The sequence below is a fragment of the Geotrypetes seraphini genome, chromosome 7 (genome assembly GCF_902459505.1).
Source record: "Geotrypetes seraphini chromosome 7, aGeoSer1.1, whole genome shotgun sequence".
Taxonomy (NCBI): domain Eukaryota; kingdom Metazoa; phylum Chordata; class Amphibia; order Gymnophiona; family Dermophiidae; genus Geotrypetes; species Geotrypetes seraphini.
In genome coordinates, this window is record NC_047090.1 from 35,685,157 (window position 1) to 35,707,237 (window position 22,081).

General features: G+C 42.8%; 1 protein-coding gene across 4 annotated transcripts in view; it reads right to left on the minus strand.

Moving 5' to 3' along the window:
• Positions 1-562: 562 nt before the first annotated feature.
• LRRIQ1 (leucine rich repeats and IQ motif containing 1) overlaps positions 563-22,081 on the minus strand; it is a 289,414-nt gene continuing 267,895 nt past the window's right edge. For 3 of the 4 annotated variants that reach the window (XM_033951658.1, XM_033951656.1, XM_033951659.1), the window contains 3 exons: positions 21,231-21,291; positions 7,613-7,730; positions 563-1,120 (listed from right to left, as the gene is read on the minus strand). In XM_033951658.1, coding sequence (XP_033807549.1) covers positions 987-1,120; positions 7,613-7,730; positions 21,231-21,291 — 313 coding nt within the window. In that variant the 3' untranslated portion in view covers positions 563-986. The remainder of the gene's footprint in view (positions 1,121-7,612; positions 7,731-21,230; positions 21,292-22,081) is intronic. The other variant, XM_033951657.1, reaches the window with a different exon arrangement.

Genomic DNA, 22,081 nt, shown 5'->3' on the forward strand with positions numbered 1-22,081 from the left:
TGCTCTTTAAAAGCTCTAATTTTGAATGTAAAGTTTTTATTTGTATCTTTCTGATTATTATGTGAACTACTTTGAACGTCAGAGAGGTAATGGTGGTATACAAAGATTGTATTGTATTGTGTTGACGCTGGCTTGAACGAAACTACGGTAGAGGATTTTACGGTGAGGTAAATGCTCCGATGCTCATTCAATTCTTGAGCGTCGGAGCATTTACCTCACCGGCCCACGGTAAAACCTTCTACCGTGGTTTCTTAAAAGGAGCTCCTAACTCTCCACTGCTTCAGGTACAAACTTATATTGTAAGGAATAATGTACCTGAATAAAAGTTGCCTTGAAACACCATTGAAAAGGAATGATCCAAGCCCAAATATCTAATCTAAACTTGGATATGCATGCAGGCATTTCTGGATGGTCCAAGCAACCCTTGGAAACTATACATGCCACAGATTTACATAAGTAAATAGGGTTGTTCTAAAATATCTGTTTACATGCTTTGGTCGTTTCCAAGTGTAAATGCTATTTATATGTGTAGAAGCTAAGCAAACCTTCTGAAATAACCTCCTCAGATTAACTGGTTTAATGCCTCAGAACAGTAATGTACATTGCATCTGAACACAGTGAACAAGGATACAAGCTCATCACCACAATGGGAAATTAAATTAAGCAGTCCTTTTAAACATTCTATAGCAGGGGAGCTCAATGTCGGGCCTCAAGGGCTGCAACCGAGTTGGATTTTCAGGGATTTCCACAATGAATATGGATGATACTTATTTGTATGCAATGAAGAAAGTGTATGCAAATAGATCTCGTGCATATTCATTGTGGAAATCCTGAAAACCCGACTAGGTTGCAAATCTCGAGGACCAACACTGAGCACCCCTATTCTACAGAACTGCTAATAAACAACAACACAGGGTTTTCAGACAACCTTTTTACATCATCAACCTTTTTACAACTATTCTTTCAACGCTTTCAAAGCAGAAACACTATTTGAAAGGTTTTGTCCTCCTCTTGCCGCCTCCCCATCCGCCACTGAATTGCACAGGATTGTCACGAAATGAAATACGTTCCTTTTGCAAAGGTTTTGAATTTGTTTTCATTGGGACCGGCGTATCCTTATCTAAACAAACAAAAGGAGGTATTATTAATTATCCAAAACTAGTCTTAACCCCCCCTAAAAAAGAACTGTTCAATTAAAGCACTTGAATACAAACATAGCCAAATGTTTGATGATTGGTTGTAAATTTCAAGCATAATACTCTTCAATGTAAATTTTAATGAAAAAAATCAGTGTTGTATTTATATACATGCTATAGGAAATATATATAAATTAAATATACTGTATGATGCTAAGATCTAATTTGAAACGTCTGAGCTTTTGAAAATTTAATTGCACTATAAGAGTAATTTGAAAACTGTGAGGTCCATATTTAAAAAAAGAAGATGCTCTTGGTCTTTACTCCCAGTCCTCAAGGGCTGCCAGTGGACTAGGGCCCCGATTCACTAAAGTTAGCGATCGTGGCTAAACCTGTTTTCATAGGCTCAGCCACGATCGCTGCTAACCGACCCAATTCACAAAATGGTCCACCGCGTGTTTCCCCCTCGATCGCCCATTTTCTGATCCGGCCATGCAAATTTGTAAAACCCCATGCAAAATAGCCAAGCGATTGATTCACTAACTTTTTCTTGGCTATTTAGCATTCGGTTTTACGATCCTAAAGCCCAACTGCTGTAGGCCTGTTTTTTTTTTTCCTTTGTTTTTTTTAATGGTACTGATGGGGTGGAAGGAGACGTACACAGATGGATCAGAAATTAGTTTGCGGGGAGGAAGCAGAGGGTAGGAGTGAAAGGCCACTACTCGGACTGGAGGAGGGTCATGAGTGGTGTTCCGCAGGGGTCGATGCTTGGACTGCTGCTGTTCAATGTATTTATAAAAGATCTAGAAACAGGGACGAAGTGCGAAATAATAAAATTTGCAGATGACACCAAACTATTTAGTGCTGCTTGGACTAAGGAGGACTGCGAAGAATTACAAGGGGAACTGAACAAGCTAGGGGAATGGACGACGAGATGGCAGATGAAGTTCAATGTAGAGAAATATAAAATATTGTATGTGGGAAGCAGAAACCCGAGGTACAGCTATACGATGGGAGGGATGATATTGATTGAGAGTACCCAAGAACGGGACTTGGGGGTAATAGTGGATAAGGCAATGAAGCCATCAGCACAGTGCGCAGTGGGCCACCACGCGAGCGAACTGCTGGGCACGATGGACCTCTGGTCTGAACCAGCAGAGGCACTTCTTATGTTCTTATGATATTTTGCATCCCCCCCTGTACCTTTAAGTTGGGAGCAGGAGCGATGCTTAGTCCTTCCTGCTCCGCTGCCGTAAGCAATGCAGGCCTTAGGCCCCGCCCCAATGCATCTTGCGATGTACGGGGAGGGGCTTAAGGCTCTGATTGGCTCAGGCGCCTCGGACGCCTCCCTTATGAGAAGCCCGAGGCGCCTGAGCTTATCAGGAATTTCATTAGGGAGGAGCCTAAGGAAGTCCCTGATTGGCCAAGGGAGGAGCCCGAGGTGCCTGAGCCAATCAGGGCCTTAGACCCCTCCCCATGCATCACATAATGCACTGGGGCGGGGCCTAAGGCCGCATTGATGACGGCAACCGGCGAAGGAGCATACTAGGTGTTTTTTTTAATGGGAATGTTTCTTTAATTATCTTCAATTAACTTGTATGAGCTCCTCTTTTTATTGTGGTCAAAGAAGGGGGTGAAAATGTACCTGAATGGAAGGTTCTGATTTCCGTTCGTCTTTATCTATTAAAACTTATTGCTTTCCCTGTATTTCATGTAACAAGATATACTCTTGTGAACGTATGTGAAAAATTATAAATAAATAATTAAAAAAAAAAACTGCTGAAGATACTTCTGTTTTAGTACTGTGAGGAGATAGTGAATGTCCCTAAACACAATGAGATTCTGATTTCAAATTATTACTATAATCCTAAAAAAGGGTGATTAGTACTCAAGGCTGAAGGGGAGTTTAATACTATAGTTACAGTTGAAAGCCTACATATATCAGGCTTCCCTGAAAGTTGACATTGAGGGGTGGTACACTTAAATATGTCAGGAAATTATTTCTCACGGAGAGGGTGATGGATGCCTGGAATACCCTCCTGAGGGAAATGGTGGAAAGGAAAACGGTTCTGGAATTCAAAAAAGTATGGGATGAGCACAGAGAATTTCACAGTCTGAATCCCACAAAGGAGATGGTTTGGAGAGGCTGGAGCGAGCTTCAACAGCAACTCTAGTAGTTGGAAAATAAGGACAGTACTTGGTGGACTTCCTAAGGTCTACGCAGTGGCATACCTAGGGTATGTGACACCCGGGGCCCATCATTTTTCACACACCCCAGCCCATCATTTTTTTGACACCCCCCCCCGGCCCATCATTTTTTTGGGCACACACCCCTGCCCTTGGTACGCCACTGCTACGGTTCGAAAAAGGCTAAGAAGCTGGCGGGAGTGGCAAAAGCGTCCTTTAAGGAATACCCTCCCGGTCTGGCTTTATCCTGCCCTCTTCGTGATGCCACCGGACAGCGTTGTCAGCCATTGGTCAACCTTGCCTGGGCGTTGCGACTGAAGCAAGGTCGACCAATGGCTGAAAACGCTGTCTGGTGGCATCACGAAGGGGGTGGGATAGAGCCAGATTGGGAGGGTGTTCCTTAAAGGACGCTTTCGCTGCTCCTGCCGGCTTCTTAGCCTTTTTCTTGGCCGCAGGAGTGGACCAGCAGCCATGCTGAAGTGCAGGTCCCAGGAGGTTCCGTACCCGGCCGGCTGTGCATTCCCATAGGGCATGCACCCGGGGCAAGCCGCTCCCCCCCTCCCGCCCTTGGTACGCCACTGGGTCTACGGCCCAGAAATAACAAAGAAAAAAGACATTTTAATTTAATCATGAAATTGTAATGCATGGGTTTACAGGGCAGATTGGTCTTTCTCTGATGTCATTTACTATATTAAGAACATAAGAAATGCCTTCACCGAATCAGACCCTTGGTCCATCTAGTCCGGTGACCCGCACACGCGGAGGCTCAACTAGGTCCCAGATGAGACCTTGTTTACCTATATTACTATGTTATTTTCTCTACAGTAACCCTAATGGTCTCGTACTAATGTAAGTTGTGTTTCTACGTGCCAACATTTAGGCATTAACAATTACACCTACCTTTTACATTGTGTAAATGTCAACCTAGGTGCTATTCTATAACAGAATCTGGGCACCCGAATGCTTTTGTAGAATACAGATTTTGTGTGCCTAATTTTTAGCATCCTTTATGGAACTGCACTATGTTATACAGTAGGAACATGGAGGGTTAGCGTATTCGTGTACTTACCACATGCTGTCGCTTGTACATTTACCCCCCAGATTCTATAAATGGCATACAAATTTTCACACAAAAAAACTGCGCTATTCTGAGATGCACAGTGCAACTAAGGGCTAAATTCACAAAGCAAACCGATCGTGTACCGATCGGTTTGCGACCCCTTTACTATCAAATTACCATCCAGCCTGATTCACTTACCTCTCCAGCGATCCCCTGCAAGCAAATGAGGTGAAATGCATGCAAATTGGACAGCGACCCAATTCACTACACCAAATTTCTGATCTGACTGGGCTGCCCGATCACCTGAAGAAGCGACTGCTGGGGACCAGCCAAAAACAACTTTCCGACTGGAAGCCCTGCAATCTCTCCTGCCTGCTCGCCCTGAATGCTGCCCTGCTCAGCCCTGCTTCTTATCTCCTGCTGCTCGTCTTTCCGATGCTCTTCTCCTGCCTGCCCAAACTGCTGCCTGCCCTGAACTGCCATGATTTCCTGCCTGCCTGCCCGCGGGCTCTGAGCGGGTTAAAACCATGGGCTCCATTTATCTTTTTATTATTAGTGAGGCAGCTGGCAAGAGCGGGACCAGCTTTCTGGGAGCTACGCAGGTTGGGGTCAGTGGCAGTGGCGGCGGTGGTTCAGTCTTCCTGATGTCCTGCCGCAAGTACAAAAAAGTAAAAAAAAAAAAAAATCGCTGCTCCTATGGTCTGTGCATGCGCGCGTATCACGCATCCGCGATCCATACAGGCAGATGGGGGGCGTTCCTCCGATCGCCCCCATCTGCATATTTTTGGTTTCTGAATTGATCGGACCTGCCTGGAGGTTAGTGAATCCTGGCATAAATCGGCTAACAAGCCAATTAGCGCCAACAATTGAGTGCTATCAATTAGTGTTAATTGGCAACAATTTAGAGTTGCACGTGCATCTTGCTGAGCATAAAATGGGACCCTGAGCTAGCTTTGTTTTGTATTCAGCATCGTCATTACACCTTTAAACAACCTTAGTGAAACCAGCATGCAAAGGATAAAGTTTTTTTTCTTCGTAAAATTGAAAATTTGGAAAATCAAAATAGGAGTTTAAATTTGAGGATTTTAAATTTTCCTATGTCTAAATTTAAAACTCCTAGGGAATTATTTAAGGATTTCTTGGTTTCTATATTAAAAATTACGGAAGTGAATATACCCCCTTTGCAGAAGATTTATTATCTAAAAAGGACAATAAAAGAGACTGAGACAACTACCGAACAAGACTTATCAACTCTTTTGGAATCATCAAATCTTGAATTGTCCGGACGAGCTACATTGATAGTATCCCTTGTATTCCATCAGGATAAAGAAATGATTTTGAGATTGTATTATGGTTTAAAACAAGTTTCTTTTTTGGGAGAAAGAATATATATATACCCGGATGTTTCAAAATGGACTCAGACCAGAAGGAAAGAATTCCTTACATACCGGGAAAAAGTTGTATCATTAGGAGCCTCTTTTCAGTTAAACAACCTTAGTGAAATATTGATTTATGACCAACCTGGGAGTGTTTTGTTTTATTGCAGTGAAGCGCCTGATTTAAACCAAACATTTTTTCCAAAGGTTTTTTTTCAGCTTATTTGCCCCATGATTGGCTCTTTTTATTTCCCCGTGACGTTAGCTTGATTATTTAACTGGAGCTTTAAAAGTCAGGGGTGGGGGCTTTATAATGGCCATTTTTGCACAGCCGTCAAGATGCTAGGCAAGTCGTATTTATCAAAAGGTACGCCATATGAAGAAAGGTTTTATCTTTTTTCATAAGTGCAAACGTGAAGAAAAGAATGTTTCATGTAGATTTTTGCCCTCTAGGAGATGATCGATGCCTTCACATCCTGAAGCAGCCGACATAGGCAAAACGCTGGCCATAGTTGGCATGGTGGAATTTTCTCATAAATCACCACTTAAGCTATTATTGTGGAATTTTCTAACAGATGAGTATCAGGCGTTTGGTACTAAATTCAATTGAGGAGGTATTTTTATGCCGATGAGGTTCACCTACCCCATAAAAGTCTTTCCACGTTGAAATTATATGGTGTGGAAGGGGTTCTGAGGCTTTTTCCTACCTCTTGGATTTTTTTTTTACCAATTTTGAAGCCTTTGATGCTTGAAGCTTAAGTCACTATGACTCGATAACCTTTTAGACTGCAATTATTTTGCATACTTTATAGTGAGTGTGTTGATTGTTAGTAGGGGAGTTTGTTTTGTAGTACACTTCTCCCTCCGTATTCGCGGTTTCAGCAATCGCGGTTTTGATTATTCACGGTTTTTAGCTTGCTGGCTCCTCCCCCCAATTACATCAGTTTACATAGAGAAATTGCTGATTCCAAGCATTTACAGAGAAAATCGCTGATTCCCAGCAATTTCTTCACCATGTTTTGCCTCTCCTTCAGGAACAGGCCAGGTCTCCCACCATGTTATTCGCGGTTTCACCATATTCACAATGGTTTTTAATAGAAAACAGCGAATAACATATGAAAAAGTTATTTGCATTTTTTCTGTATTTGCGGTTCTGTTAATCCCCTATCACAGCGAATACAGAGGGAGAAGTGTACAACAATAATGAACACCACTCAGAAAGACACCGCCACACGTCGACATGAAGACAGCTACGAGACATTGACAAGCTGTTTGTACAGTGCTGCCAACGTGAGCGCACGGTGGTAAGTTTATGAACTTAATTGTCAGACCTCGTATTCCTTGTGACAGCCTTGTAAACCCTACTAGGCGGTGGCCCATGAAGACCTTGGTTGCCAACCCCTGTCCTAAGATGTAGCTTAAGAACATAAGAATTGCTGCTGCTGGGTCAGACCAGTGGTCCATCATGCCCAGCAGTCCGCTCACATGGCTGCCCTTTGGTCAAAGACCAGTGTTCTAAATGAGTCCAGCCTCACCTGCATACGTTCTGGTATAGCAGGATCTTATCCAACTTTGTCTTGAATCCCTGGAGGGTGTTTCCCCACTATAACAGCCTCCCCTGAAGAGCGTTCCAGTTTTCTACCACTCTCTGGGTGAAGAAGAACTTCCTTATGTTTGTACGGAATCAATCTCCTTTTGACTTTAGAGACTGCCCTCTCGTTCTCTCCACCTTGGAGAGGGTGAACAACCTGTCTAATTTATACATAAATCTGGCCTTATTTTCGATATTATACATCTACAAATATTTGGTGAATTTTTTTTTTTTAGTAATATTGAATGAAACCACAACTTACGTGAACATCCTGCCAAGTTCTTTTGTGCCTCAACTTTTTCTTTGCCCTGAGTTGAAGCGCTACTGCTGGCCAAAGAAAGAAGTTCAACATCCATTGCTTCTCTGCCAATAAGGCTTGTCTGAGATGTCAGGAGAGAAATATACACAATCATGAAACAAAATATGACATTTTCTTCATGCAGCTCATGCTACCCCAAATAAACAAACAGGGTCTGTCAAACACGCTCCGTCAATATAACATCACATAACGGTATTGTAGTCAGCCAGAACAAATGCGCTATGTCAAAGCAGTTCTGTACATTAGAATGAATTTTAAAATAGAGGTTTATGATTTGAGTCGGTATTGCAGCAAAAGCAAACCTTTTTAGTAATGCAATTTGGAAAAAAATATATCTTGCTAGTAGCTGATAAAATATTAACAGCCCTATTTTTGAAACAATGTAGAAGCTGGAATTTAGACATCTAATTCAGGACGTCTCAAACTTTACTAGTATTTTTAAAACAGAATCCGCTGACATAAGAGGCTGTCCTAAGAAACAGGAGAAATGGACGTTAATGCACCGAGGGCCAGATTCTACAAAAGCCACCGAAAGTTAAGCAGCAATAGTCGCCTTACCGATGCCTATTTTAATTGGGTTTAACTGGCATGATAATTGGTCGTGCCATTAAAACCCAATTAAATCATCATTAAAAAAAAAAGGGCCGGGACCGGCGCCTAGGTCCTTGGCAGCTAGTGGTGCATAGTGACGCTGAAGCGTGGTTAGGGAGAAGCGCTAGACTTCAGCGTCACTAAGCACCGCTAGCCGCGATTCAGGAAGGACCCTGGGGACTGGAAGTGTAGGCTTGTAAAACCTGACCATTTCCAGTGCCTAGAGTCCTCGAGAGCCGCGATTCTGTTTCAAGGACAAACAACTATCTGAATCTGAAGGAGGAACCAGTTCCTTCTGCATTACCTCCAATCCCTTCATCATCTATATTAAAAAGGTCATTTCCAATGCGGCAAATATAGTGTCTGCAAAAACAGCATACATACCTCCAAATTCATTTATCCTAAGACCATGAAAGAATATACCCTCAAACACTATTCTGACTGTCATACAATCAACGTGATATATATCATCACATGTCCTTCTGGTCTACTACACGTGGACAAGACCAAACGCTTGATCCGTACGCGTATCATGGAACATTGGAGCTGTATTAATAGAAATATTCTATCAGCCCTGTTGGTAGAACATTGGAATATGCTAGGACATGAAATGAGTCTATGCAGTAATACTATCAATAAAGTGTATTTTGAACTGTTTCTGACAACTCCCTGCTTTGCCTTGGCCTGTAAAACTTGTACATTTCCGGCGCCTAGAGTTTTCGAGAGCCGCAATTCTGGAAGCGGTGCCCGATGAAGGTTCTTCCTTCGAAACGGAGCCCCATTGGAGCGGTCTTGGGTTTTTGAATTTTCTCCAATCCTGAAGATAAGTACTGTGTTTTGCACCTTTTTTGTCCAGCAATGTTGCGGTTACGCTGCTAGTGCGGTGACCTTTACTTGGGACGCTGATGTGCGTTACCTATAGCAGCAGCGATATATTATTGTTTAGTCACTGACCTTATTTTGCACATTTTTGCACTATCGCTTTGAATGACGGTAAGGGCCCGGGGATGTATCAGAAGTTATCCTTTTGGGGTTATTTAGTGACAACTCTATGTTAGGGTTTTTTTTGTGATTTACCTCAGGTGCGAGTTGTGATAACCGAGGGCCCTCCGTTTTACACTCAATTGTTCCTTAGGTTGTGTTTCTATTATTGAATATATCTGCTGCTATTGGTTCCATGTATAGATTCTGCGTACAGAATCAGGGTCCGAGTGTGTAGAACATTGCAACGGGTTGAAAACCAGCACATAAATGTGAATGTACTGGAGCATACCCAGCCCATGTTGCAAAATAGAAACATAAGCACATATACATTTCAGAAATATAAACCTGTATTTTCCTGATGCTGTTACAGAGACTGGTACCCCTTGCCAGTTTGGCTTGTGGAGAGCTTTAACCTTCTGAAATTAAAAATAAAACACGTTTGGTCTTGCCCTACCTTCTATCCATCAACCATGGCACCGTCTTACTCATTTGTGGGGGTGAAGCAGACAATTTCTATATAAAAAGCTTATTAGTGCGAGTTGATCTTCACTGCATGTTTTGTATGAATGGTCTTGCCCTCTTTGTCTTTGTACAATTAGGAGAGGCATAGCCACCTAATGGTTAGTGCAATGTATATAATGACATGGGAACAATTTGTCCTCTTCCCCGTGGAAACGTAATTTCCCAGTCCCGTCCCCATGAGATTTGTAGCTGTTGCTGTCCTATTCCTATAAGCTCTGCCTTTAGTGCACAAGCCTCAAACACGTATGATTTTAAAGTGTTTGAGGCTTATGCAGATGAGGATGGAGCTTAGGCATTGGTGGAATGAGGCATTATGACATCATAATCTGAACTCTAGAATGTTGCCACGCTATGATTTTAAAGGGTTTGAGGCTTGTGCAGATGAGGACAGAGCTTGCAGGAATGGGGCAGGGACAGGAAAAGAACTTGCCAGGATGGGACGGGAAAATGAGTTCCCGCAGGGACAGAGAAAAATCTAACCCCGTGTCATTCTCTAGGACAATGGACTGTGATTCTGGGGAATTGGATTCAATTTGCACTGCAGTTCCTTGTGACTCTGGACAAGTCACTTAACCTTCCGTTGCTGAAGGTGTAAAAACTTAGATTGTGAGTCCACTAGGGACAGAGAAAATACAAGCATATAATGTGTACAGAACTGCATGTCTAGTAGCGATTTAGAAATGATCAGCACTAGTAGTTTGGGGGATTAAGAGAGCAACATATTCTAATCCCTCCACTGGCGCGCTACTCACTCAGAGCAGTTTATGCCAAAACATCAACATGATTGGCAAAAGGCATAAATCCTGACATATTTGTTAGGTCAGTCAAAAAACAAGGAGTAGGTGTTGCCAACAGCGCATCCCTTTATTTTTATATAATAAAAAATAGTTTATTAATAAAAGCCCAAGAGAAAGACTCAAGCTGACATGAAGCCATGTTTTGGCAGAGTCACCGCCAGCTTCACGAGTCAATCAGTCTGTTAGTACTTAGGCAAATCTGAACCTTCCAACAGTACAAGACTGATATATAGATGCATGTCACAACCCAACACTTCGATTAGCCTAAGTAGAGTATGGCAAAGAGATGGTGAGGGTTAGAGCTAAGAGAGTTAGTTACATGGGCATAGTATTCTTGTAAGCAGTTGGTTTCAATTAATCTTACATTACATTAGTGATTTTTATTCCACCATTAACTTGCAGTTCAAGGCGGATTACAGAAGAGGATTTCTGGACATGTCCAGAGGTGTTAGAGTAGAGAGGGTTGCTTCAGAGGATTGAAATGTTTCATACGGTGTTAGTTAGTCTTCATGGATTTCTTGAATAGCAGAGTTTTTATTTCTTTTCTGAATGTTTTGTAGTCTGGGGTTGCGATTAGTAGATTGGAGAGTTGGTGGTCTAGTTTTGCTGCCTGTGTGGCTAGAAGGCCATCGTACAGTTTTTTTTTCATTTGATGTCTCTGATTGGAGGGTGTGTGAATGGTGTCTGGGTTCTCCTGTGTCTGGTTGTGGTAGTTTGGATTAGGCGGTTGTTCAAGTAGGCTGGGCTGTCACCATTTATGGTTTTAAATAGTAGACAGTAGAATTTAAATAGTATTCTTGCTTGAATTGGGAGCCAGTGTGAGTCGAGGTATGCCTCGGTGATGTGGTCGTGTTTTCTTAGTGAATAGATTAGTCTCAGGGCTATGTTTTGTACTGTTTGTAGTTGTTTTATCATTGTTGTGGGGCAGGGGAGATAGAGGATGTTGCAGTAGTCAAGGAGACCTAGGACTAAGGACTGGACCATGAGCTAGAATTGTTTTCTGTCGAAAAATTTTCAAACTTGCCTTAGGTTTCTCATGACCACGAATGATTTCTGTTTTTTTTTTGTTGATTTGTGGTTGCATGGTGCAGTATCTGTCTTTCGTCATTCCCAGAAGTTTTAGAGCGGGTTGAATGAGGTATGTGATTGAGTTTATTACTAGGTTTGTTATGGTTGGGATTTTATTTTTTCAAGAAGTATGAATTTTGTTTTATCCGAGTTCAGTTTTAGTCTTTGGTCTTTCATCTATGTTGCCACTGTTTCTAGAGTTCTGTGTAGTGTGTCTGTCATTGTGAGTGTTGGCTGATCAAAAGGAAGGAGAATGGTGATGTCGTCTGCATAGCTATAGGAGGTTAAGCCTATTTTGTCTAGGCAGGTGCTGAGGGATGCAATGTAGAGATTGAAGAGTGTTGGGGATAATGGCAATCCTTGGGGTACGCCAAAGGGGTTGGACCAAGGTTCTGATTTTTCTTTGTTTGTCTTTACTCTGTAGGTCCTGGATTGTAGGAATCCTTGAAACATAAGAACATAAGAAGTTGCCTCCGCTGGGTCAGACCAGAGGTCCATCGCACCCAGCAGCCCGCACCCACGGCGGCCCATCAGGTCTATGACCTGTCAAATGTTCCTTGACTTAGCCCTATAATCCCCCTTTTTCTTCTATCTATACTCTTCCTAACCTATCTCTACTTTTATCTGTACCCCTCAATCCCCCTATCTCTACTTTTATCTGTACCCCTCAATCCCCCTATCGTTCAGGAATTTATCCTTCTTTGAATCCCCATAGCGTGCTCTGCCCTATCACAACCTCCGGGAGCGCGTTCCATGTGTCCACCACTCTCTGGGTGAAGAAGAACTTCCTGGCATTGGCTCTAAACTTGTCCCCTTTCAGTTTCTCTGAGTGCCCCCTTGTACTTGTGGTTCCCCATAGTCTGAAGAATCTGTCCCTGTCTACCTTCTCTATGCCTTTCATGATTTTGAAGGTTTCTATCATGTCTCCTTTAAGTCTCCGCTTTTTCAGGGAGAAGAGCCCCAGCCTTTCTAACCTATCAGCGTATGAAAGGTTTTCCATACCTCTTATCATTTTCGTCGCTCTTCTCTGGACCCTCTCAAGTATCAAGCCATGTCCTTCTTGAGGTACGACGACCAATACTGGTCACAGTACTCCAGGTGCGGGCGCACCATTGTACGATACAGCGGCATGATGACTTCCTCTGTCCTAGTCGTGATACCCTTCTTAATGATACCCAACATTCTGTTTGCTTTCTTTGAAGCTGTTGCACACTGTGCCGATGATTTCATTGTTGTATCCACCAGCACACCCAAGTCCTTCTGAAGGTTACTTTCCCCTAGCAATGATCCCCCCATTGTGTAGCTGAACATCGGGTTCTTTTTCCCTATATGCATGACCTTGCATTTCTCTATATTAAAGCGTATTTGCTACTTTTTTGCCCACTCTTCCAGTTTCTTTAGGTCCCTTTGCAGGTCTTCACATTCTTCCACGATTCTGACCCTGCTGCAGAGTTTGGTGTCATCCGCAAATTTAATAACTTCACACTTCGTCCCCGTTTCTAGGTCGTTTATGAATATATTGAACAGCAGCGGTCCCAGCACCGACCCCTGTGGAACACCGCTCGTGACCCACTGCCAGTCTGAGTATTGGCCTTTTACTCCAACCCTTTGCTTTCTTTCTGCCAACCAGTGTTTAATCCATCGGTAAACATCCCCTTCTACCCCGTGGTTCCACAGCTTTCTAAGTAGCCGCTCATGGGGTACCTTGTCGAAGGCTTTTTGGAAGTCGAGGTAAATGATGTCTATGGATTCCCCTTTGTCCATCTGGCTGTTTATCCCTTCAAAGAAGTGTAGTAAGTTTGTTAGGCACGACCTTCCCTTGCAGAAGCCATGCTGGCTCGCTTTCAGTTGTCCATTCTTTTCTATGTGTTCATAGATGCTGTCCTTTATCAGTGCTTCCATTATCTTACCCGGAACCGAAGTTAAGCTTACCGGCCTGTAGTTCCCCGGGTCACCCCTCGATCCCTTCTTAAAGATAGGTGTGACATTTGCTATTTTCCAGGCCTCCGGGATCTCCCCAGTTTTCAAGGATAGATTATAAATTTGTCGGAGTGTTTCCGCTATTTCATTTCTTAGTTCTTTTAGTACCCTTGGGTGGATTCTGTCCGGGCCAGGTGACTTATCGCATTTCAATCTATCTATTTGCCGGAAGACATCCTCATGGCTTACCTCTATTTGTTCCAGTTTTTCATCTTGATCCCCACTTATGATCTCCTCGGGTTCTGGTACATTGGATGTGTCCTCGCTCGTGAAGACCGACGAGAAGAACTTGTTTAACCTATCAGCTACGTCTTTTTCCTCCTTTATCACTCCCTTTCTGTCTCCATCATCCAACGGTCCCACTTCCTCTCTCGCCGTTTGCTTCCCTTTCACGTATTTGAAGAACATTTTGAAGTTTCTTGCTTCCCCAGCCAGCCTCTTTTCGCATTCTCTTTTTGCTTTCCTGACCACCCTGTGACATTCTTTTTGGTGTTTTTTGTGTTCCTTCCGGTTTTCCTCAGTTTGGTCCTTTTTCCACTTTCGGAACGATACTTTCTTGTTACCTATTGCTTTCTTCACTTCATTTGTTATCCACACCGGGTTTTTTGTTCGATTGTTGTTGTTTTTTTTTTTTTTTTCACCCTTTTCTAAACCTGAGGATGTACAGGTTTTGTGCTCTTTGCACCGTGTCCTTGAGTAGGGACCAGGCTTTCTCTACGGTCTCCATCTTCCTTGAGCTGTTTCTGAGTTTCTTTATCACCATTGTTCTCATAGCACTGTAGTTCCCTTTTCTAAAGTTGAACGTTGTTGCTGTGGTTCTCTTCACTTTTGATGTTCCTACCTCTAGTTTGTACTGGATCATGTTGTGATCGCTATTGGCGTGCCATGAGAGATTCCAGAATTTTACTTTATTTAAATAAATTCCCTTCATAAGTATACACTAGAATAGATGAAATGTACGTTGCGTACGTAAAAGTCTGTCAATGTTATGTGCATAAAGCTACAACCGCCCAGACAAGCATCATTCTTTGAGGTAATTGGTCCTTGAAAACTAACGGCAAGTAATTTTAGTTTTATTTTTTTTATGCAGTAGTTATATTAACTTGAGCAACAAAGCAATCAAGGCTTTGATACTGTTTGGATCTTCTCATCTTTGTGAACCTGGATTTTCAGCTCTGACAGACATCGAAAAAAAGAGAATGACTGCAGATGGTGAATGATTACATTACATTACATTCGTGATTTCTATTCCGCCATTACCTTGCGGTTCAAGGCGGATTGCATAAGAATTGTCGTGGTATTAGGAAATACAAGGGTTAGTTTGAACATTTTAGATTTGCTAAGGAGTAGATAGTATTGTAGGTGAAGCTTGGGAACGGATCTGGATGTGTTATATAGGTTTTATGTATTTTTTGAAGAGTAGGGTTTTTGTTTCTCTTTTGAAGGTTTTGTAATCTGTGGTCGAAGACAGCAGATTGGTGAGTTGTCTGTCCAGTTTTGCTGCTCTGGTGGCCAGTAGGTTGTCATACAGCATGATGAAATGTGTGTTTGCTTGTCGACTATCAAGCCATGTTTTGAGTTAATTTGCACTCAAAAACAAGCTCATTCATCGCATCGATTAGCAGTTCTATCTACTTTAATTTCACCGTTCTTACAATCACCCATACATAGCTTTAAATAACTCTCAAATTTAGACCCCCTTTTATAAAGCCACGTTAGGAATTTTTATCGCCGGCTGCTGCGGTAAATGTCGGAGCTTTTACCGTAGTGGCGGGCAATAAAAAAAACCCCTAATGTGGCTTGATAAAAGGGGGAAGGTTAACTTTTTGTTGGTTTTGTGCAATTTTATAATTTCAATTATAATGTGCCGCAAAAAACATTTGCACCATTTAGTGTGCCAGAGCTAAAAAAAAGTTTGAGAAACATTGGAATAGAGGAACAGAAGTACAGTAGTTAGGCAGTATTATTCTGCTCCAAAACCATCTAACTAGGGATCATTTTAGACTAAAACATTTTCTCATAGAAAGTGAATTTCTGTAAGCCGTCAAGAAATCAAAGCTTTTTTACAATTTAGAGAAGACAATTTTCAAAGCCATCTCTGTTTTATCTGTGGAAATGGGGCTACTGGAAAATTGCCCTGCCTGTCGGTAAGGCATTATGCTACCATAGTGGAGGCAATCCTGGTGGTGGGATTAGGGCAAGGACTGGAACAATGAGCTTACTTTTTTATTTTCCAAAAGGCACATGCTGTTTTGATTGGAAAAAGTTGCCTGAAGAAAAATGAAGCGGAAGTGTGTGCGAGCACTTTTTTCTTTGGCAATTTTTAAAGTGAAAATATGTCCTAACCTCACCCGCAGGAACGCCTCTGCTGAATACCGGTAAAAGTACGCATGTTGTGAAACCACACTATTTTTAGATAGCTCTTTTGCCTGTGAAAATAGTCAATTATGGAGTTAAATGGCTTTTGAAAGTAGTGTTTTTTTGTCAAGAAGAAGGATTGAGTCAGTCACACAACTGGGCGACACCGCACATTCTAAGAATGAAACAGCTCTGCCAGAGCTCAGAATTAAATATAAATAAATGTTGAACCAACATAAGACTATTAAAAGCCCATCTGGGTGTTAGATGCTTAATCAGAGCATGTAAATTCAAAAACACTACCAGCATGACATGTTCTGCATGTATGTGGGTAAATAGCAATTTAAATGCCTATTCTAATTTATTCCATTATATCCTTACCCTCAAATTCGGTATATAGCGCCATAAGTTGCATATTCAAATTGGTGCACAGCCAATTTGCACGCACAACTTAATTAACAAGACCATTTGGTGCTGATAATTGGCAAGTAACACCTAATTGACACTAATTGATACTAATTAGAAATTGTGTGCACAACTTGGTAGGCACATTCTTTAAAGTGGTGATCATTTCCAGTGCGTGAATCTCAAAAGGGGGGCATGGGCAGGGGAGGAGCAAGGGCAGATCATCGACATGTCTAAAAGTTACACCCAATCTGTGGACAACTTAGGCACAAGCATTTAGGCCTGGCTTTCTTTGGCCTAAATGAGCGTGCGTAAATGTTATACTGCATATGGCCACTAAATGTGATTCCATATGTGGCAGGACCCTTTTATAGAATCGTGTTAAGCACAGTGCTGATTGGCAGGGATGTTTTTGGCGCTATGCCATATACAGAATTGGGGCCTTGGATTGTAACATAGGATTTGCCATTTTGTTCTTTATTTTTTGGTATTTACTGTATTCCTATCTGCACAATAAGGTACAGGTTATACTTCCTGTACTGGTCTGTAGACTGACAAACTGTTCTGACATCTACCTGAATATGAGGGGTAATTATAAATATACACTGAGAATTAAACGACTTTTGCTAAATAACAATATATTTTCCTTTATCAAAGGAATAAAGAAGAGGGACCAGTCTCCACAACTCAAAGCACAGCAACAGAACAGTGGAAATGACCAAAGAACCAGTGGGCAGCCAGACATATATTTGAAAAAGGTCCTATTGGTATGTTGTTAATAAAGGATTGTTTTCATAGATACCCCTGGCTGCCCACTAGTTCTTTGGTCATCTCCATTGCTCTTCTGCAATATTTTCACTTAACACATTTCAGTATTGCAAAGCAAGCAAAATAAGAATAACATGCTAAGCATGCAAGACATGGCAAGTATCTCATTATTATGCAAACTGAATCATGCAGCTTGCATTTATTCGTTCAAGGTACATTATTTGTGAAAAGACAACAGTAGCTTTGAGCTGGAATTAGTTTTCCTTCCTAGGAGAATTGGGTCACTAGAATACATGGACCAATGCCACCGGGGAACTTCATAAAAGGGTCATTGACAAAAAAAGAAAACTAAACCCCACTCCCTACTTGGGCAATACTGAGCTTTCAGACAGTTCAAGACTGTCACAGTAACACATCAATAATGGTGCATAGTTTCATGCCACAACATAATCCGTCACAAAGGAGTTACCTTGATGTCTGACCTGAATAATGTGGGAAATTTGTTTCTTTTTTCTTTTCTTATTATCCAGATCAGATGCCAAGGTAACTCATTTGTGACGGATTGGGTTGTGATATGCATCTATATACCAGTCTTGTACTGTCTGAAGGCTCAGATTTGCCTAAGTAAAGCATGGCATAGTGCCCTCACATCCAATCCCCCTTCACTTTCCCCTTCCCTCCAGACGATGACAGAGTTCTTCTATGACAAGGTTCAGCTTGAGTTCTCAACCAGGTTACCTCCCCACCTACCAGCTGTCCCTTCTGCCAGCCTCTCTTCACCCCCTGCCACCTTTTCCGAAATCACTGAAGAGAAACTGCACACCTTCTCTCCTCCTCCAAAACCACCACCTGCTCCTCTAATCCAATTCTCATCCACCTACTTGGTGCTCTCTCCCATTGTCCCCTTTTCTGTCATATCCTCAACCTATCACTCTCCACTGAAACTGTTCCCGATGTCTTCAAACATGCTGTAGTTACTAGTGCTGCCCGATTCACGATTCGAATCGATTCATCAATTCACTTCGGGTGAATCGATTCAAATCAATTTGTTTTCGCAAAAAATCAAACTTGACAATTTGTCAGCCCCCTTGCTAGAAACCCTTTCAGGCTTTCCTTCTGCCACCGGAGTCCTTCCATCAAATGTAACTTCCAGTTTTGCAAAACCAGAAGTTACATCAGAAGCAAGGACTCCGGTGGAAGAGGGAAAGCCTGAACGAACCTCTGTGTGTAGATTAGTGACAGCAAGGCTCTCTCCTTCCCGGCTGGAAGTATTTCTCCTCTCCTCCCTGGAGTTTTCACTGAGGGCGGGCCGCAGTGGAGAGAAGACACAAGGAGTGGATCGCTAAATCACTACCGCCACCGGCAACAAGTTGTAACATCAAAATAAAGGTAGATGGGGAGAGAGGGGAGATGAACTTGGGGAGTTCGTAGACTGGAGAAGGAGAGATGGGGAGAAGATGGATGGTAGAGATGAACTTGGTGGAGGGGGGAAGATGGATGGTGGAGGGGGTAGACAGACTTGGAGAGATCGACAGGGAGAGGGAGAGATGGACTTGGGGAAGTTGGGGGACTGGAGAGGAAGAGATGGATGGGAGAGATGAACTTGGTGGAGGGGGAGATGGACTTCTGGGAGATCATGGAGATGGACTTGGGGGAGAGGAAGAGATGGACTTGGAGGAGTTAGTGGACTGCAGAGGAAGAGATGGACAGAAGATGGATGGGAGAAATGAACTTGGTGGAAGGGGAAAGATGGATGATGGAGGGGGAGATCATGAAGAGGGGAGATAGGGGGAGGGATAGAAGAAATAATGGATCTAAAAACAGGAGAGGGAGAGAGATGGTGGACAATGGGATTTAGGGAGGGAAGCAACAGAAGGAAGAGAAGTTGGACAAAAGGGATGGTGTGTGTGTGTGGGGGAGGCTAGAGATACTGGATAGGAGGATAGTTAGAAACAGAAAGAGAGAACTGGTGGGGAAGGGGGAAGGAGGAAGAGATGCTGGATGAAAGGGTAGTTGAGAAAAGGAGAGATGGTGGATCCGGGGATGGTGGGGTCCATCGCTGCAGCTACGGGAATAGAGATGAAAAAAAGGAAAGATGCCAGACCTCCTGAGGAGGTAAGGGAAATGGAAGGGTAAGACAGAGATGGAAGATGGATGGTTACCACGGAGAAAGAAGAAAACAACAAATGGGCAAGAGCCCCTGGTAAGTGAGTTATCAGAAGACATTTGTTGCAGAGCCTGGGACCAACATAATTTGAATAATGACCAGACAACAAAAGGTAGAAAAAATAATTTTATTTTCTGTTTGTGATTACAATATGTCAGATTTGAAATTTGTACCTGTCAGAGCTGGTATTAGACCGCGAACGTGAGCTAGGATTTAACAGAGAGAGGAAAAGTCTTTTTTGTTTACACCACCGCACCAGTGTGAGTAGGAGAGGGCAAAGGGGGTGAAGAGGCTTTAAAATAAACCCACCAGGATGTTTGGAAAAAAACACCTAATTGGGCAAGAAAATCAAATCGAAAAATCAATTCAATAGGCTGAATTGAATCGAAATATTTTTTCCTGAATCGGGAAGCACTAGTAGTTACACCTCTCCTAAACAAACCCTTACTAGATCTTTTATGCCCCCCCTCGCCCTCCTCCCCTTCTTATCCAAGCTACTTGAAAGTGCTGTTGGCTGGAGTTCCTTTCATCTCAAGATATTCTTGACCCATTTCAATTGGGCTTTTGCCCACTCCAGTTCATGGAAACTGCCCTTACTAAAGTCTGCATTGACCTTTTCCTGGCCAGATCCAATGGCCTCTACTCCATCCTCATCCTTCTGGATCTATCTGCTGCTTTCAATCCTGTTGATCACCACCTACTCCTCGCTGTGATTCCAGGGTTCTGTTCTCTCCTGATTTTCTTCCTATCATTCCCATCACACTTTCAGTGTATGCAATGGTGGATCCTCCTCCACTGCTATCTCACTGTCAACCGGTGTACCTCAGAGTTCTGTCTTGGGACCTCTCCTTTTCTCCATATATACCACTCCCTTGGTACATAGATCTCCGCCCCTGGTTTTCAATATCACCTCTATGCTGATGACTCCCAGATCTACCTCTCCACACCAGATATCTCTACAGGACTCCAAGCCTGCCTGTCTGACATTGCTGCCTGGATGACTCACCGCCATCTAAAACTGAATAAGGCTATGACCGAGCTCCTTATCTTTCCACCTAAACCCCCTCCCCCATTCTCTATTTTTGTGAACATTCTCGTCTTCCCTGTCTCATCAGCTCACAATCTTGGGGTCATCTTTGACTGCTCTCTATCCTTCACCGCTTAGATCCAACAAACTGCTAAAGTCTGCTGCTTCTTACTCTAGATTACCAAAATCCAACCTCTTCTTTCCGAGTACCCTACCAAAACCTTTATCCTCATTTTCTTCATCTTTTGCTTAGTTTACTACAACTTGCTTCTCTCAGATCTTCTGCTCAACCATCTCTCCCCTCCAATCCATGCAAAATTCTGCTGCATGATTTATATTCCGCGAGAGCCTCCATACTCACATTACCCCTCTCCTCAAGTCACTTCACTGGTTCCCCATCCATTTCCAAATACAATTCATACTACTTACTGACTTACAAAATGCACTCACTCTGCAGCACCTCAATATCTCTCCTCACTTATCTCCCCCTATGCTCCTCTCCATGAACTCCGTACATTAGGAAAGTCCCTCCTAACCATACCCTTCTCCTCCACTGCCAACTCCAGACTCCTTCTGTCTTGCTGCATCGTATGCATGTAACAGACTACTTGAGTCATTACATCAGCCTCCATCTCTTACAATATTCAAATCCAAACTAAAAGCCCACATTTTTGAGGCTTACTTTCAACCCCTAACTCCCACTCACTGTAAAATTACCTATGTCCTTCCTATAATTCTCTCTGTGAGGAACTCTCCTACCCCTAAATGTCCTGTTTGTCTGTCCAGACTAGACTGTAAGCTCTTCAGAGAAGGGACCGTCTATTACATATCAAATGTACAGTGCTGTGTACACCTTTCAATGCTATAGAAATGTTAAATAGTAGTAGTTCTTACCACCAATTGAACTCGTCCTCCATTCAGTACTTCAGGATTCAATTCAGGTAAAAAATGTTTGCTACAGATAAGAGAAGAAATTTCTTTGAAGACTGATGATAGTAATTTAAGGGTGTGTGTGTGTGACTTTATTAAGCATTTTCATCTGTACAGCATATTTTACACGCAGAAAAGGGCTCTCGCAAAATGTACCCACAAAAGTGCAGGACCAACGCAAGTGTGTTGGGGTTGCAGCTGGTATACTGTGAAAGGAACTTTAGTAGAGATGCAATAAATGGGGCACTTTTTTAAAAGCATGCCCCACTTAGGTCCACCGTAGTCATGTGGTAGGTGCCCATTCCATAATGGAACCTAGGCAGCTAAGTTCTGTTGAGAAAATAAGCTTAACCCAATATCAGCACACTTAACATTTAGATGCCCAAAATTACACCAGTCCTAGAGCATGCAAATACCTGCTCTGTAAGTTTTAAGTATTGCAGAATAGAATGTAGATACCCTAGTAGCATTTACATGCAGTGGCATAGTAAGTGGGGGTGGACCGCCATCTTGGTGGGGGTGCCAGCACCTCTCTGCCCCTCCCATGCCCTGCTCGCACCTTCCCCAACTCCTGTATCTTTTTAAAATCTTCACCAGCATGAGCAAATACTCTAGCCTGTTACTCGTGCCGGCCGGCCTCTCTCTGAAATTACTTCCAGGTCGCGGGTCCAGGAAGTGACGTCACAGGAAAAGCCAGCATGAGCAGCAGGCCAGAGAAGCTGCTCATGTTGGCGAGGATTTGAAGAGGTACGGGAGTGGAAAGGAAGGGCGTGAGTGTGGCGAGGGGCACAGAAGGAGCGAGGGAGGAGGGAGTG